General features: G+C 34.9%; 3 protein-coding genes across 3 annotated transcripts; 1 reads left to right on the forward strand and 2 right to left on the reverse strand.

Annotated features, from left to right (window-relative positions):
- Positions 1-908: 908 nt before the first annotated feature.
- LOC102620439 (60S ribosomal protein L11-like) lies at positions 909-1,380 on the reverse strand. Its single transcript, XM_015528807.3, has one exon. The coding sequence runs from the start codon at positions 1,314-1,316 to the stop codon at positions 924-926; it is 393 nt and encodes a 130-aa protein (XP_015384293.2). The 5' UTR covers positions 1,317-1,380; the 3' UTR covers positions 909-923.
- A 4,913-nt stretch (positions 1,381-6,293) lies between these two features.
- LOC102629836 (protein NRT1/ PTR FAMILY 4.5-like) lies at positions 6,294-9,869 on the forward strand. Its single transcript, XM_006473330.4, has 5 exons — positions 6,294-6,428; positions 6,551-6,635; positions 6,810-7,027; positions 7,978-8,549; positions 8,649-9,869. The coding sequence occupies exons 1-5, from the start codon at positions 6,426-6,428 to the stop codon at positions 9,535-9,537; spliced, it is 1,767 nt and encodes a 588-aa protein (XP_006473393.3). The 5' UTR covers positions 6,294-6,425; the 3' UTR covers positions 9,538-9,869.
- A 2,340-nt stretch (positions 9,870-12,209) lies between these two features.
- On the reverse strand, positions 12,210-15,023 carry LOC102630129 (thylakoidal processing peptidase 1, chloroplastic-like). Its single transcript, XM_006473331.4, has 6 exons — positions 13,990-15,023; positions 13,400-13,468; positions 13,239-13,307; positions 12,999-13,085; positions 12,818-12,885; positions 12,210-12,622 (listed from the first exon to the last, which is right to left on the reverse strand). Exons 1-6 carry the CDS (start codon positions 14,668-14,670, stop codon positions 12,499-12,501), a joined length of 1,098 nt encoding a protein of 365 aa, XP_006473394.2. The 5' UTR covers positions 14,671-15,023; the 3' UTR covers positions 12,210-12,498.
- Between the last annotated feature and the right edge of the window lie 2,433 nt (positions 15,024-17,456).

Consider the following 17,456-nt stretch of genomic DNA (forward strand, 5'->3'; position numbering starts at 1 on the left):
CCAGATATTCTAAAAATCTTATAGCATGTCTTTGTAATGACATTGTAGGATTAATTTTTAATTACTTTAAAAAAAATTCATTCTTCCTCCACGGTTTGTACAGTTACTTCCATGCAGGACAAGAGGATTAACTAACATAACGCCACCCGCAAACCAAATGAAATCAAATAGTTATTGCATGTAGACAGTATCATTCATTCAAGTTCAACTGTTTAAGTGCATGTAGACAGTATACACACAAAGACCACCTCAATCCTCATACATGGTAGCTGCATTAATTAATTCTCGCTTTCTCATGGATAAATATATAAAGAAAGGAAATGAAAACAGTGAATTTTCCAACTACATATCAAATTAATAAATAGCTGGTTAATTAAGGTCAAATTAGAATTATGATTATTTTTTTCTCTCCTGGGAGAGTTGTTAAATCCTAAAGTCGACATCTGGAAGTCATGCTTACAGTGCTAGAGCTGTAATTTGTACGTAGGTTTAGGAATCGGCCACTAACCTTGTTTTTGGTCATTATATGATTAATTTAATTTGTGATGCTAATTACATTTAATTGGCCACAAGTCAGTGGGTCCAATAAATTGAAAAGGATGCTAATCCTTCTTTTCTATAATGACAAAAACGATGAGGAGGCTAAAACACAAAAGACACCCCTCCACCTCCAGGAAGAGACTGAAGAAAAAGTGATACCCCCAAGCGTTCTAGATGGTCGCATGACGTTTTACATTTTTTCTTTTTCTTTTTTTAATGGTAATTTTTATATTGAAGGTTCCAAAAAAAGCCACCAATGATCAGGGATTCAAATGATTATAGATAGCAAGCTACGATGTCGATTCATTGTTCTTGAAGATCTTCACAAATTGGACTCGAGTAAGTACCTACAATAGGTGTTCTGATGCTTTCATCAGTATTCATCAGTAAGTATCCATACCATAAATTCCAGTGGAAGGATCATACTTGATTCCAAGATCAATATGCTCTTGAATACCAAAGCCAAAACAGCCAGTGTCACTGAAATTCCGACGCAGAAGCTCATATTCCTTCACCTTCAATCCACTCTCCAAAAGCTGCATTGCCTTGTCACCTCTAACAGTCACATAGCATGCAATCTTCTCATTACGTCTGATCCCAAAAGACCGAACAGTGTACCTGGCCTTGGAGAAAACAGGTGTCTGTCCGCTGAGTTGCTCCAGCACCTTAGCGGCTCTGGTGAGACGATCTCCACTTTCACCAACGGAGATGTTGAGCACAAGCTTCTGAACTTTAATTTCCTTCATGGGATTCGAAAGTTTCTTCTCTGAAGCCATTCGGGTTTGCTGATAATGAGTTGCTGCCGCTGCTCAGTTAAGACGGAGACGGAACAAACCCTAACATGTATTACTTATTGTTGATATTTTGGGGTTTTGGCCATTAGTTGTCTCTGAATTTTTGTATAAGTTAACGTATGGTTATTGATTTCTTGCATGGATCATCATGAGAAATATCCATACTATATTTTTTGGATACTTACATATATAAATGTCAAAAAGTAATAAATAGAGGAGAAAGATTATAAAAGCATCTAAGCATCGCGAACAAGAGATTAAGTACAATATGCGAAGACATCATTTTAACAAATGTTGATTTACCTTTCGCTAGACTCGCATTAATTAATTTCCGACGACCAACTTTACTTTTCAGAATTTCCATTAATAAGGATTTCCTTCTTTTCTTAAATTTGAATAAAAGGCAACAACCGTATTACAGCTTCACCATTTGAAGTTAACAGTTATTATATATTATTGACTCAAACCCTAAAAATTAAATGAGCATTTACCTTATAAGAGTACCAAATTGATGATAACGTCCTCAAATTTCCTCAAGGATCATTTATTAAACGGTTATACAGGATTCTTTTAGGGTGAAGAAGTATGTTAAAATGAAAACGATATATGCTCTTGTTGTGAGATGATGGACTCTGTCGGTCAGTCCATTTATGCAAAAGCAAATGCATTTGATTTGCATTTAGCTGAAAAATTAATTGTTGAATGCTAATGCTTCATTTTTTTATTAGTTACTTCCACGTGTCCCATGACTAATGCATGACACAAGAAGCCTCACTCCTAAATAGAGACAAAAAGTCAGTAGCTATTCGCCTATTCCGGCGCTTTAATCCCAATTATGAGATTAGAAGGAGCACTCGATCTATGAAAAATTCTAAAATACCTCAGATATATTACAATCAATTAATACATGCATGATATGTGTAGTTGAATTTAATACAACCACCACTTGTACGATGGTTTTTTAAATAAATACTCACATGTCATAACATTATTTACTTGTTGTATAACTGACATAATACTTCAAATGTATTCTAGAATTAATCCTCGATCTATTCCAAGACATGTTGCTAATGTAACGCCTGTTACCGACTATCAGAATAAGTCATGTTGCTAATGTAATGCCTGTTACCAACTATCAGAATAAGTCAATAAGATATTGACTTAATTATTTTTTAATTAAACATAAAGCCGCCCACAAATCAAATTCTTGCAACCCGAAAGCATAGTACCAACTCACAACATGGAAGCAGCAAAATTGTCATTCAGTGCTCTTATTCATTTTAAGTGCATGCACAAAGACCACCTCATGCGCGGTAGTTACATTCGCTCTTTCTCAAGGAAATATATATATAAGAAATGAACAGTTTTCAAAATATATATATATATATAGCTGGTTAGTGTCAAATTAAATCAGGCTTATTCTTTTCTCTCTTGGTCGGGGGAGTTGGTAAAACTTATTACCCAAATTCGGCTTCTGCATGTCATGCATGCTTGCAGTAATAGTCCTGTAAATGTAGGTCTAGGCATCGGCCAGCAACCTTATTTTTGGCCATTATATATAGGAATAATTTTAATTAATGATCAATGCTAATTACATTTAATTGGGCACAAATCAGTACGTCCAATAAATTGAAATGAGTGTCAATCCTTCTTTTTGATGATGACATGCAAAAAAGATGAGAAGGCTTAAAAAACAAATGATAACCGTCTATTAGTAAAAGAGACAGAAGCGAAATCCCAAAGAGTTCTAGATGATCACAAGATGACTTTTTACATTCCCCCCCTTTTATGGCAATTTGCAGTTTAAGGACAAGCAAAATAGGCCAGAGCACAATTTTCATACAGTGGTTTATTTACCTCATAATAAGCTTGCATTATGAAGACGAGCTTATTTTATTACAGGATTTTCTTCAAGCTTCTATAAGATATTTCCACTAGGCTCGTTGACAAGGACTTTAAAATATCTTAAAACAGATTTCCTTTTTCTTTTAGCATAAATAAAGCAATTTATCTTTCTAAACATACATCGTCCAAGTATCTTGTAACCTACATTCGATAAATACGAACTATAATTAAAGTTTTCAATATTCACATTCATTTGTCTTATATATTTCATCTTAAGTACTCGTAAACGTGCTTGTTCAGGATTCCTTTGGAATTGCTTTTCGGAGTTTAAAAAAAAAAATCACATCAATGTTTTCAAAATCAATCATTTCTACAGCTAATTTTGAAAAAGAGGGAAGGAGTAGCTTTTAGATTCGAATTTTGAGAATTAATTTTATCTTTTAACGCAATTCCATAAATATCCTTAAAATTATTACCTAAACCCAAAATTATCCTTATTCAAAATGGAAACAAAATCAATATTTTTAATATCCTTGCAACAACTAGGGATACCAATGGACACTGTTGCAGGTTTGACAATACCAAACCCTCACCAACACAAAATTTAAATTATCAAACTTACTCGCTACTTGTTGTGAGTTTTAATTTTTTTAAGAAAACACACCCGCAACGATTTTTGACGATTACCAAACCCACGATGATACCCAACAATTTTTTTGCGGCCTCCGACATTTAAAATCACAATTACTCAATATGTAAATTTAAGCTAGTCGAAAGTACAAAATTATCCATGCTGATTTTAAACAAGCTGAATATATAACTGTGTATATATCATCACACAATTTTGAAATGTAATCAAATACCATAAATTTGATGAAAATAATAGATTAATAGCAGCAGATAATGAAAACAATACCTTCCACGACCACAATGGATGAAAATAGCAACAATACGAGAAGATGGCAGCTGTAACGACAGTGACGGAGACAGTAGTGATGGTTATAGAATCAGCAGTAGAGGCAACAACAATAGTGGCAAAATGAATGGTGGCGGCTGCTGCAGAATCAATGGTCGCCGCGGCGGCTGCAACAACATAACGCAATTATCGGTAGAGAAAGGAGTTGGGCGCTGATTGTTTGGATTGAGAAGGGAGTTGGGCAGCAAGATAGTTGTGCGACTCATGGTCACGGCTAAAGGTAGATGACAAATTGGTTTCCTTTAGTTTACTTTAGATGAGGGATCAACTAAAGAAGTAGATGGACTTTAGGGCTTACACATTGTAGCTGCACGCATGTTTACACAATTTATATATTTTTAGGCTTAATTTTTTTAATTAAATCTTGAAAAAATATTTCAAAGAAAAGTGGGGGTTTAGCGGATATTCATGCGAGTATCCACCGAACATTTAGCAAATACCAAACCCACCTGCAACCTAGCATAGGTTTTGATTTGTGATATCAAACTTGCCCGTAATGGAAAAATTACATGATCATATTTTGGCGGGTGGGTTTGAGTGAGTTTACGGGTACCATTGTCATCCAGAGCAACAATCTTACCAATAATTGTATGTACAAATTTAATTTACCAAATTAATCTTAAAAGTAAAATAATAAAAAATTTTACATTAATTACTATTTTTTAAGGCTAATTTTGACGAATTGATATTTTTTTTATTAATATCTTAAGAATATTATTATAAGAGTATTATTATAAAAGAAAATAAAAAGTAATATATGGAGTAATTTTTTTAATATAAAATTAAATAAATTTTAAATCAAAATATAAGAACGAAACAGTATTTACCCCATTAAATCTGACAATTTTTTTGAGAATAAAGTTTGCTTTAACTTTACAATAAAAAGCGAAATGTGACATGTCCATGGCAGATAAATGATTAGGCTGAGATGGGCTGCCCAACGACCATACGCGATAGCCAACAAGTACGTGTCATGAACTCCTGCACAACTCGCGTCAATTTAGTGATTTAAGCCACTAAAATAATGAATACGATATTCTAATTAATTATTCCCAAAGTTGAAGCCAATTTATTTTTTTATAATAATAATAATAATACAACAACACAAACATAGGAATATATAATTAAAAAAGAAAAAGAAAAACTAGAGCAAATTAATAAATAATAGACCTCACAGAAGTACGCCCCTAGATGTTACATATTATGCGAATAAATCACAATAAAATGTCCCCTATATGCGACTATTTATTACAAAAATGCTTAAGAATTTTAATGCCCGGCCAAAAATCTTACTCATCAAGAGGTTGACATTACAATTATATTAACCAACTAACGGAGAATTGCTAGCAACAATGGCTCATTTGAGCAGCCGACACGTCTCCCTTTTTGTTGTTTGTGCAAGTTAACTAGGTCTATGTAAACATCCGTGGGTTAATTGTAAGTTTACTTCAGAATTGTCGTTCACTTAAGTGTTCCAGTTGATAATAGAGAAGTTTCACGACAATACTAGTCCCTTAACAGAATAATTAGAAAACATAAATAACTAATTAACATTCCATTGCCAAATTGCCATTGCAGCTTGAAGGCTAATGAAAGAGAAAGTTAAAATAATCTAAAAATACCAGCCAATTTAATCTCTTGTGACCATAAAATGTTCCAATCTGTCAGGGGTAATTAAGCTTTTGGCTGGCAACGATATTGAAAAAAAGCTTCTATCTGAATCAATGCCGTTGACAGCAATGACCATATATGCTCCCATTAGTCACATATGAATCTAACACTGAACAAGAAGGATTGCCAGTTAATTCAATGATATACTACTAACACCACCACCCCTGGGCTCACCCTAACAGAGTGAAGCAGAAACATGCTTGGATCGTTATAATTAATTAGCATATATATATATATATATAGGTCAACTTAACAAAAATCAAGAAAGTCAAAATAAGACATTAGATAATTAATCTGTTGAGGGGATAGCAGGACAAGAAGGTGGGGTGTCTGAAAATACAAAATTACAAATTAATCGGACCCACAAATTAAGTTTATTTCAAAGACATGTAGTAGCTAGATGTAGACGCCATTTGATTCCTTTCCGTTGTTCTTGTCGGTACATGTGATTATGCAATTATTTGGCGTCTTTATAAAGTGGGAGGGGTATTCAGTTTCAGTATATTGCTAGCTAGCGACAACCAAACAGCCACCATTTGTTCCTTTCTTCTAGCTCCGTGGCGTAAAAGAGACAAAGATATATACCTCTCATCAGTACAATGGTAATTAACGTTACAGAACCCCCATAAACTCTCTCAATATGCAATGATCTCGTTCCATGCACGTGTCATGAGAACATGCCGCTTCACTAAAGTTTTTCTTTTTGTGTGACAAAATTTAACAGGGCAGCAGCAGCAAAGATGATCACAAAGCACAGCCTAAGCAGGAACGTAGGCTTGGAGGAAGTAGAGCTGTTCTTTTTGTATACGGTAAATAAATATGCAAGTCCAATATTTAAGCTTCTGCCGGCTTTGGAAACCTTAGAAATTTGGCTTTTTTTAATTTACATTCGTTATCTTGTATTAGCCAGTTTGTCAATAAATGAAGTTTAGTGTCTAATTGTGAATCAATTAATGTATACATGTGTATATATATACATACAGCAATGGAGGGACTTGAGAGTATGTCGTTCGTGGCGAATATGGTGAGCCTTGTAACATATTTCCACGGATATATGAATTTCAGTTTAACAAAATCAGCCACCACTCTTACCAACTTCACGGGAACATCATTTCTACTGGCACTCTTCGGTGGGTTTATCTCTGATACCTACTTGTCAAGATTCAAGACTTGCGTCCTCTTTGGATGCATTGAGTTGTTGGTACGTAATGTCTCTTACTGATAATCTTCCCTCACTGAATTTGTTGATTTCCTATAAGCTCCTCAAATTGTGGCTCTTAATTCTTGATATTGATCCGTTACTGAAATGATAGTCCTTGTTTTTATTGAAAACAATATTGTATCGACGAGTGAGTTACTTTGTACGATGCTTCTACCGTCATATATAAATATAAATAACGTACTTGCATGCGCTCATATCATATCACCTACCGTTTAGATAAATATATTTGTTTAATAAAAATCCACCTAATGATTTGTCCCCAATCTGACCATCTGAGCATGATTTATTTAGCAGGTAGCTAGTGAGATTGGCAATGGTTAATGACGCCTAGCCCTAATTTACAAAATATCTATTTGATGACTATGGGAACTTAGCACAAGTTATCGTTCACTTGACTCCAACTTTGCACAACAGCCATTAATATTTTTTTCTGCAAAATTATGTACGATCATAGATTATAATTGTTAATAAATCGTGATTTCAGCTCTATACAACGTAAGAATTTGTTATATGTTCTTTTTTTTTTTTTTGCCCCACATACTAGTAAGATCATTTCTTTTTCTTTTTCTTTTTTCTAAGAGATAACTTTTTATAGCCTTTATGAAGAATGAAGAAGAATAAAATAAAACCAAACGAGACCAGTCATGATTTCAGGTCAGCACAACAAAAGAAGTTGTTAGATGTCTCTTTTGGTTATGCCGGATTATTTTCAGAAAAATAATATTTTTGTAGCTAATTATATTAAGAAGAGTAATCCTATCACCGGGAAAAAAATGATCCCCATCATAAGCATCCCAAATGATTTGTCTTTCTTGTGGAGAGCAAAATGGTGAATTGAAAACTATTCAAAAATCAAAAGCACCATCTGCTTAATCATTGTCTAGAATATGGTGGATCTAACCATGACAGATCAATAAACATATTTGCAGGGACTTGCAATCCTGGCAATACAAGCACACGCACACCAGCTAAGACCAAAACCCTGCGTAGGTGTTGCACCGAACCTAGTGAATCAATGCGACGATGCTGATGGAACCCAAGTTGCGATTCTTTTTACCGGATTATACCTATTTGCATGTGGCACCGGTGGGGTTAAAGCAGCTTTGCCATCATTGGGTGCTGACCAATTTGATGAAAGGGACCCCAAAGAGGCAGCTAAATTTTCAAGCTTTTTCAACTGGTTTTTGTTTAGCCTTACGGTTGGATCAATAATCGGTGTCACATTCATTGTTTGGATAAGTACCAACCAAGGTTGGGATTGGAGTTTTGGTGTGTGCACCATAGCTGTCTTATTTGCTACAGTATTCGTAATCATGGGCAAGTCTTTGTATCGCCATAATGTCCCCAAGGGAAGCCCCATCATTCGCATTCTTCAGGTTTTCGTAGCTGCCATTCATAATCGAAACCTTCCTAAACCGGAAATGGCAGATCAATTACATGAGATTCATGACAGAGAAGCAGGGCTGGACACTGAAATCCTTAAGAGGACTGACCAATTCAGGTATTTTAATTTGTCTGACTTTGCCATGCAATTCACAATTGATTTATAACTATAATTTAAGTTTATCTGATCAATATTCATATTAAAAAAAATCCTCAGGTTTTTGGACCGCGCTGCAATCACTAGGACAGCTTGTGACGGTAGGGCATCGACATCAATCAATCCTGGACCCTGGCGTCTATGCACAGTAACACAAGTTGAGGAAACTAAGATTCTACTTCGCATGCTTCCAATTATAGTTAGCACCCTGTTCATGAACACATGTTTGGCTCAGCTCCAAACTTTTTGCATCCAGCAGAGCACAACAATGGACAGAAATTTATTTGGTTTTAAGGTGCCTGGACCCTCCCTTCCAGTTATCCCGTTAGTGTTCATGTTCATTCTTGTCCCCATATACGATCGCGTGTTCATCCCAATTGCTAGAAAGATTACAGGAATCCCCACTGGAATTCGACAACTTCAACGAATTGGAGTTGGATTAGTACTCTCAGCCGTTTCAATGGCGGTTGCTGCTGTTGTAGAAACCAAGCGAAAATCTGTGGCTGTTGAGCACAACATGGTTGACTCTATTGAGCCACTGCCAATGAGCGTGTTTTGGCTGGGGTTCCAGTACGCTATATTTGGAGCAGCTGACATGTTCACTCTTGTTGGGCTGCTTGATTTCTTTTATGCGGAGAGCTCAGCTGGAATGAAGTCATTGAGCACAGCCATCTCATGGTGCTCAATAGCATTTGGCTACTTTTTGAGCTCTCTGGTGGTAGAGATTGTGAACAAGGTCAGCGGTGGATGGTTGGCTAGTAACAATTTGAATAGAGATAAGCTCAATTACTTCTATTGGTTGCTTGCTGGGATAAGTGTGTTAAATTTCGGGTTCTATTTGGCTTGCGCGTCTTGGTATCGATATAAGGAGGTTGAAATTAAGCAGGTGGAAGATTGTAGTGATGTTGATACCAGGGGAAAGAAAAAGGTTGAAATGGTGAGAGTTTAGAGATCGTATGTAGCTCTTAAAGAGCTTTCTTGCTAATGGTTCTTCCAATCTTGTTGCATCAGTCCACGTTGGATCCTTTTATCTATCGATTATAGTAATATAAAATAATGTCATTCACGAAACCAAAGAAGGAGGCTATTCGTTGATTGATCAAATATCCTGCGGGTTACGTATATGCAACATTAAACCCCGCTAGCTAACTATATTTGTATTTACTTTGTAAAACAGAGAGATGTTAGAATTGGCATGGACCAAAAAGTTAAAAAAATTGATCCTTAAACAGGATGCATGATGGTGATAAACCACAGAAATTTAGGGTCGTATGGGTTGGATTTTAAGTCAATTCAAATCAAATAAATAAAGTTTGGATGTAATTTAAACTAGCTCAAATATTTTTAATCAAACCTTAACTAACTTATTTGGGATTGGTTTAAATTTCACGATCAAAATATTTGTTTTGATAAATTTAATTATATCAAAATTCTAATAATTTTTAATTGTTATACGTATTAATTATTAAATTAATATTAAAATATGAAAAAATATTTGATAAAAAATTATAAATAATAAATTTTGCAAAAATTTCTTCCTCAAATTAGAGAATAATAAAAAATTAAAATAAATTTTAATCACAAAAATCATTGTTTCTCAACAAATGAGACCATTAATAATAAACCCCCACAAGCTTAAAATCAACAAGTAAATTAAAAGAAAGAAAATAAAAAGCTAGTAGTATTAACCCCATTACGACACAAACTTTAACAATATACCTACAAATCAAAGTAAGATAAAACAACCTAACGTTAAGTATCAAAGCAATCTATCATAATCTTTCCCTCAACAATACTTTCATCAAGAGCTTTCATTATCAACCAAATCAACGCATTCACCAATAAATAAAATAAAAATAATAATAATGTTGAATAGTTATAAAGATGAGTAAATTTATAAAAGAAAATGATTGTTGATTCATACCAAAATCATAAGAATAACATCAACTCAAAATTGTTGCCTTTCTTGTTATATTTGATTCAAATTCTACATTAAATGAAAAATAAATTAATAAAAAAATACTAGTTATAAACAAATATATACATGTTTTTACTTACTATGATAAATAGTTACATGACATCATGGCTTTATAGAACACAAGCTCTTCCATCATTTGTTCATGTTGTGTTAGGAAATATGTTTCCTTTTTCAATAAGGATATTTCCTAGGTTTTTTTTATTTAGTAATTTTCTTACTCAGAAGGATTCTTATTTAAGAAATAAGTAATTTCTCTTTTGGGACTTGACTTATTCAAGAAGAAATATAACTAGCATAAAGAAAGGAACACTTTTTCTACAAGAAAATTATTACTATATATAGAGAGGTTGGGTCCACTTGTTTATATAACAAAACACAACAATCATTTATTTATAAATAGACAATTTTTAATGTGAGAGAACCTATGAATGATTGAGTGTTATTGGAGTTTTGAGTGTGACAAAAATACTAGAGTGATTGTAGTAATTTTTTATACAGTAGTTTTTTCCCGTTGTTCCTAACGGTCATGTTTTTCCTTTGATATAAGATTTTTCTATGTAAATTCGTGTTGTGTAAATAATTTTATTCTCTATCTAAATTTTATTTATTATTTGTTTGATATTTTTATTTGTAAGATCTTGGATAAGATTAAAATTTCCCAACATCTTGTAATGGGACAAAAGTTGAAGGTAATGAGACTGACTAGTTATTATTGATGACACATTTGAGAAAATCTCGAAGTTAATTGAAAATTAAAACCACGAGAACTTGCCACTTAATGGCTAAGCAGCTTGCTGAAATCAATTCGAAGAAATTGCTGATCCCAGCAGAGGAGCTTAGGCGCTCCAGTGATTGAGAGCTGCTTCATGTTTGAGATGAATCTACGTGGCCTTTCAAAAATCATTAGGATGAAACTACCCCGTGTGGAGTTTAATTGGCAAAGTCACATGGTTACAAACCCAACGATCGAAAGTATTGGCTACGAGTTTGCGGACTAAGAGACATTCTCTGGCAGCAAAGCAAAGAAAGAAGTCAATGGAATCTCACTAATTAGGTGTGAGCATATTTAGGTTTTGCAGTATCTTTTAATATGTATACGGTATACCCCTTGTTACATTAAAGCCACTGCCACGGATCAGAGGTGGTTAATAAAAGCCAAAGGAACCATAAGCAAAGACATTAAGGCAATACGAAAATCCCTTTGTTCTTAATGTGATTCTTAGAAACCAAAATCATATCGGTAGCCTGAGCAGGCGATACATCATGCAATTGATGTCATGAATTATTGATACCGATGATACAAGCTGTGGCTTGATAAAATTTTATTTACTTACGTAGCTCACGTTTTGTTAGAGTTTTAATTTGATTTTATTTTCGAACATACCGGCGGAAATGAAAATAATAAGAAGAAGAAGGGGGCAAAAGAATCCGGTGCTCCATGCAAAAGTTGGCTTCAGATAAAATAAGACTACGAAGAAAATCCAAAGGATTTTTTTCCCTTTTCTTTTCTCATTTCAGCCTTTACAACTTTGTCCTCCGGTGCTTTCAGATAAAAGGAACAAAAGTTCAAAGTTAATAATGCTACAAGATTTTGAATGACAATTGACACCAGGGCAAAAGATCACAATGTTAAAAAAGAAATGTACAAGTCAAATCATTTGAATTTCTTTTTTCTTTTTCTCCCACTCCCTTGCCAAAGAATATCAGAATAAATGATTCCATAAAAAATGGCCGTCATCGGCCATGATTGGGCCGTGCAGAAATATACACATTGATTGAAGAGACGAACCACTAATTGAAACAATGTCCAGGATAAGCTGAACTTGACAATGCAAAATATTGACAGCTGCCCGTTAATGAGCTAAAAGTCAGTAAAATAATTTTAAAAATTGTAAAGTTTCATCCTTTTCCCTGCATCCAGGTAGAAACATGTCACGCGATTGGCACAGCAGCATTCTTCATTGCATAAGGATCATCTAACATGTCGGATACTCTGGACGGAGGCCAATAACGAAACACAGACCTACCAACGATGTTCTCAATAGGAAGCGGACCCCTGAAAATAAGATCAACGACATATGAAATTGCACTTATTAGTACACACTAATGAACCAAGATAACTTGCAACACTACTTATCAAATGTAAACTTCTTCTCACTTCTGAATTACAGTATGTTTAGGAAATGATCAAAAGGGTAATAAACTTAGAAGTTCATCAGTGGGTCAGTGAGACTAAGAGATTCGCAATTACCAGTTATGAGAATCAAAGCTGTTATTACGATTGTCTCCCAATACAAATACATAACCTTCAGGCACAACCTGCAAAAAGCAAACCGCACATTAGACTCCAGTAGCCAATTTGAGCGGGTTTGGTAACACAACAAAGAAACTACCAATCAAAAGAGAAACAGCACCAGAATAGGAAACATTACCACTGGGTCCATTTCATAAGCTAGTGGCTCCAGAATGAAATCTTCATCTTGAGCAACACCATTTACAAGCAGTTTCCCACCATGAACCTATCAACAAAAACCACATGAATGATATCAGACATCTGAAAGCAGGAATTTGATAACGATTTTTGGCGAAAAAATGGAGGACGGAGAATAGGGGATAAAGGAGGACCTAAAGTTGATATATGGCAATATGGGATCAATATGATATTAGCTTACTTCGACACAATCTCCAGCCGTTGCCACTATCCTTTTTATGAATACATCACCAGAACTGAAACCAATTTCCTATAATACCACAAGGTGAAAAAATTAGCAAATAGAAATAGAACAGAAAGAAATCCTAATTTTTAAACTCAAAAAGTGAGAACAAGTGATACCTGCAAGATCGGAGGTGCCCTAAAGATCACTATATCAGATACCTCAGGCCTTTTGAAAAAGTATGAAACCTGATAGACCAAGGACAAAAGCAAAAAGACATCAGCTAATTATCTGAGGATGCAAATTCACCATATATATATATATAAATCTTAGAAACAAATCCTGGATTTCAACCTGTATCTCATTCTCTCGCATAATTCCACAAATTGAACATTTTCATCCATTGATCATCAATCTCATAAAGCTTATAAAGGGCTCCGAGTAACATCAAGATGCGCAGAATTGTAAGAATGAAAGCAACCAAAGACTTAATGTTTCCATTGGAGAAGAATTCGAACATAGAATGTTCCGTGAAAAAGGCTCATCATTTTTGTTCAGGTAAATTGACTTCGCAAATCAGTGGAATCATTGAGAGTCTGGTTGAGTGTAAGTTTATGTCGAATAACAGGTTTTATATAGGGTACGGCAGCGCCGGTATTTAGCTTATACCAATGCCACAAACCACTAAGCAAAAATAATAATAATTATTTACCGCAAGACCAAAAGTTTATAAAAATTACAAATTCTAACAAGGTTAAAGATGCTTCACCTTCTCTGCCAAAATCCGGTCACCAACATCCAGGGTAGGGTTCATAGAAGCCGATGGAATGGATCTGGGCTCAGCCAAAAACGACTTGAACAAGAAACTAACAGTCAAAGCCGTAAAGGCGGCCTTGGCATCATCCGAACATACATTCAACAACTTCGATAACCAACTTCCGCTTGTTTTCAACTGCAAGCTTACACCATTCAGATTTTCACTCCCACTAAACTGTATTTTATCAGTAGTCCCTCCTTTATCCACGTAATCACTCTCCGGAACGGTGCCCGGCTCGTTACAGGGAAGCCACTTCGATCCCTGTAGAAAGGGAATAATCGAAGCGGCTTTAAACGGTGAAATCCCAAAGACACCCATGGAGGTTGCCGAAGGACCGGGCATACCAGCCGTTGACTTCATCAACGAGACCAATCCCATCAGGATCGGACTGTTGCAAGCGCCGTCACCGAATATTTCGGCGGCGAGTGTGTTACATCGGTAATTTGCTTTGGGCTGGTAATTTGGGGGCGGATCAAGGTCGGTTTTTTTGCTATGGCAGAAGACTCGAGGGCGAAACAAGCATTCGTGGAAGGAGCGAGTGGAGGTGGTGGAGAAGCCGAAGCGGATTCCGGCGGAGTGGGCGAGGTTTTGAGCGACGTAACCGGAGAAGTTGACGGTGACACGTAACGCCATGTTTGCGATTTTGAATAGCTTGAGGAGGATTAGTTGAATTGCGCTTTCGGAGATTAAAAGGGTTGATCGGAGGAGATCTAGAAGCTGATAAACGACATCGTCACGGGCTGATTCAGTGAGTCGGAAGCGGAAAGGTTGAATTGAGGCTTAGAGTGTAAAACCGGATGCCGATGTGAGACTGCTTTTTGGAGAAAATCAGCGCTCAAATTTACGAGCTTTTGTTTTATGCTTTGCTTCTCTCTGGGAGGCAGAGAGATGGAGCTACACTCGAAACCAAATGCCCAACAAACAGACGCTGAGTTTAAGACTCCAGAGGTGTAAAGAATAAGAGGGACTCGAGAGTCAAGGAAGAGGATTATAAGACGGCGGCTGTCTGCGGGTTACCCAAAAAGGCTTTGTTTCTTTCTTTATTTACGCAACTTACCAGCGTCTTTCCGTTGAACTCCGTTTGGGAGTGAATTTTTTTTTTTTTAATTTTGCATAACAAAATGAACAAAATTCAACTTTTTTGAATTTCTATATCCCTTCTTCTCCTTTTTCCTTTTTTTTTTTTTTACTACAAAAATTATATGATAATTAAGTTAACGCCTGTTGTTGGACTTGGATATAAGATAAAATTAAAACTACTATAACTAGTACTGACTTTCAATATGTAAATGGAGAAAATAGGGAGGGTAGTTTTGGCATTTCTCAAAGGACGCTAAATTCGTGGAAGGGGTTTCTAGCGAGCGAGTGCATGTATTTGTTTTGGATTGATGGGTGTTTGGTTGAGGTTTGACTTTGACCACGGGAAGGCATGTTATCTGTGCGTTACCTTCCTGCAACTTCCCTGAACCTTCCAGCTGACGTGGAGAATCCGTTTCACACTTAGATGCCCTCCAAATGCGTTCACTCTATGGCTGAATAATTGCAATTTGTGAGGAGACCCTTTATTTCTAAATTATATTCTTTCGACCCATTTGACTCTGGAGAGTCAGTAGAGATCTACGTAAAAGATATTCATATAATTGTTTTGGGTTGAAATGGCAAATTTTAAATTTATAAAATTACATTCTAGGTCATGTATTCAACTAAATATATATATTCTCAAATTTATGAAAAATTAAATTTTGAGACTTTAATTTCTCTCTTATTAATATGTAGGGATAAATAAAATAATACGAAAAAAATTGAAGAAAATTTTTAGAATTTAACATATTTGATATCAAAATTATGGGAAATAAACATCAATATATCACATATTCTTTCTCTTTTTTTTTTTTTGGGTATGTCGAATTAATTAGGTAACATTGAATAATGGATTAAGTTCATTTTTAATATCTTGTTTATTAAATAAATATAAAAATCAAATTAATAGTTCCTTTAATATAAATCAGCGTCTTAATTTTATTGTATTGGGTTTGTTTCGTAAGCCTGTAATGACCAAATGATTGCAGATGAAATTGCAAAATCATTAAAACCAAAGGGAGATAAAATTAAAAAAAAAAATGAAAAAGGGACTTCCAAAAATATGGAAGGGCCGAAGGTGTCTTATTTAGAATAAACCACTTGACTCAAGGGAGTTAGTTACTCGGACTCCTAAAGGACGACGCAACTAGTGGCGTAAGCGCATACCTCAGCACTGGAGTGGATTGGTCGTCGGAAAGCTAATGACATTACAAATTATATAAGATTGAAAAATAACACAATCATTTCCTGATATAATATAGAGAAAAATTGCGGATTTTGCAACTACTGACAGTTTTGATTAGCTTTCAACCATTTTGAAACAATATTTTATTTAACCAATTTACCAATTTCCTGTAGCAGGTAGTTTGACTGACTATTAATGTATGGTTTGTGTATAATTAGACAATTAACGAGACGACGTCAAATGAATTTGGATTGCGTCATTTATCACATCTTCCGCATCCGTGCCACCGTGGCACCATTGGGATGATATTGTTTATACACAGATGGCAATAAGACGGAATCGTTTGCGCTCTAGTTTATATTTTGAGCACGTTTATTTTAATAAACTCTTATATCAATAAAAATAATCTTGATTGAATTTACTATGAATGACATTGATATTATTTAGAAAATACTCTTACCACCCATACAAATAATCCCAAACACTTTAGTCTAATATAAAATGAAAATGCTTCGTTTTATATACACCCCAGAATTGATTTGAAAATCATCAAGCCACCCACACAATCTTTAGTGTTTGCTGCTTTACATTCCAGAATGTGAAAAAATAATAACAATTAACAAGAAGAAAGGACGTTAATGTGGAGGAACAAATAATTAGGGATGGCAATGGGGAAGGGAGGGGACGGGACTGACATCCCCGCACCCACCTTTGATATACTGCATATATCCACGTCCCCTCCCCGTCCTCATTAGAATTGCTTGAGGGAATCCCCGTCCCCTCCCCGAATAATAAAATGGGATCCTCGAGGGGTCTCTAATCTCCGAATAACTAATACGTTTTTAAAGTTAAATTATGAATTTAATTTAATCATATTAAATTAAAAATTTAAACCAAAGTAAGGTTTGACAATATACCCTACACTAACATTAATCCATTACAAAAATCACACTACAAAATACAAATCATCAGAATAATTACATTCGTCAATCTTCATGATCTTATAATAAAAAAAAAAACTTTTATATCAATAATGAAATAAATGAAATGGGTATAGATATTGAAATTAATATTTTTAATGAAAGCATTTACTCTTACACCTCATGTTCTTCCTCAAGGAATGTGACAAATTGAAAGATAATATCATGTTTCA

This window comes from Citrus sinensis, chromosome 5, assembly GCF_022201045.2.
Source record: "Citrus sinensis cultivar Valencia sweet orange chromosome 5, DVS_A1.0, whole genome shotgun sequence".
NCBI lineage: Eukaryota > Viridiplantae > Streptophyta > Magnoliopsida > Sapindales > Rutaceae > Citrus > Citrus sinensis.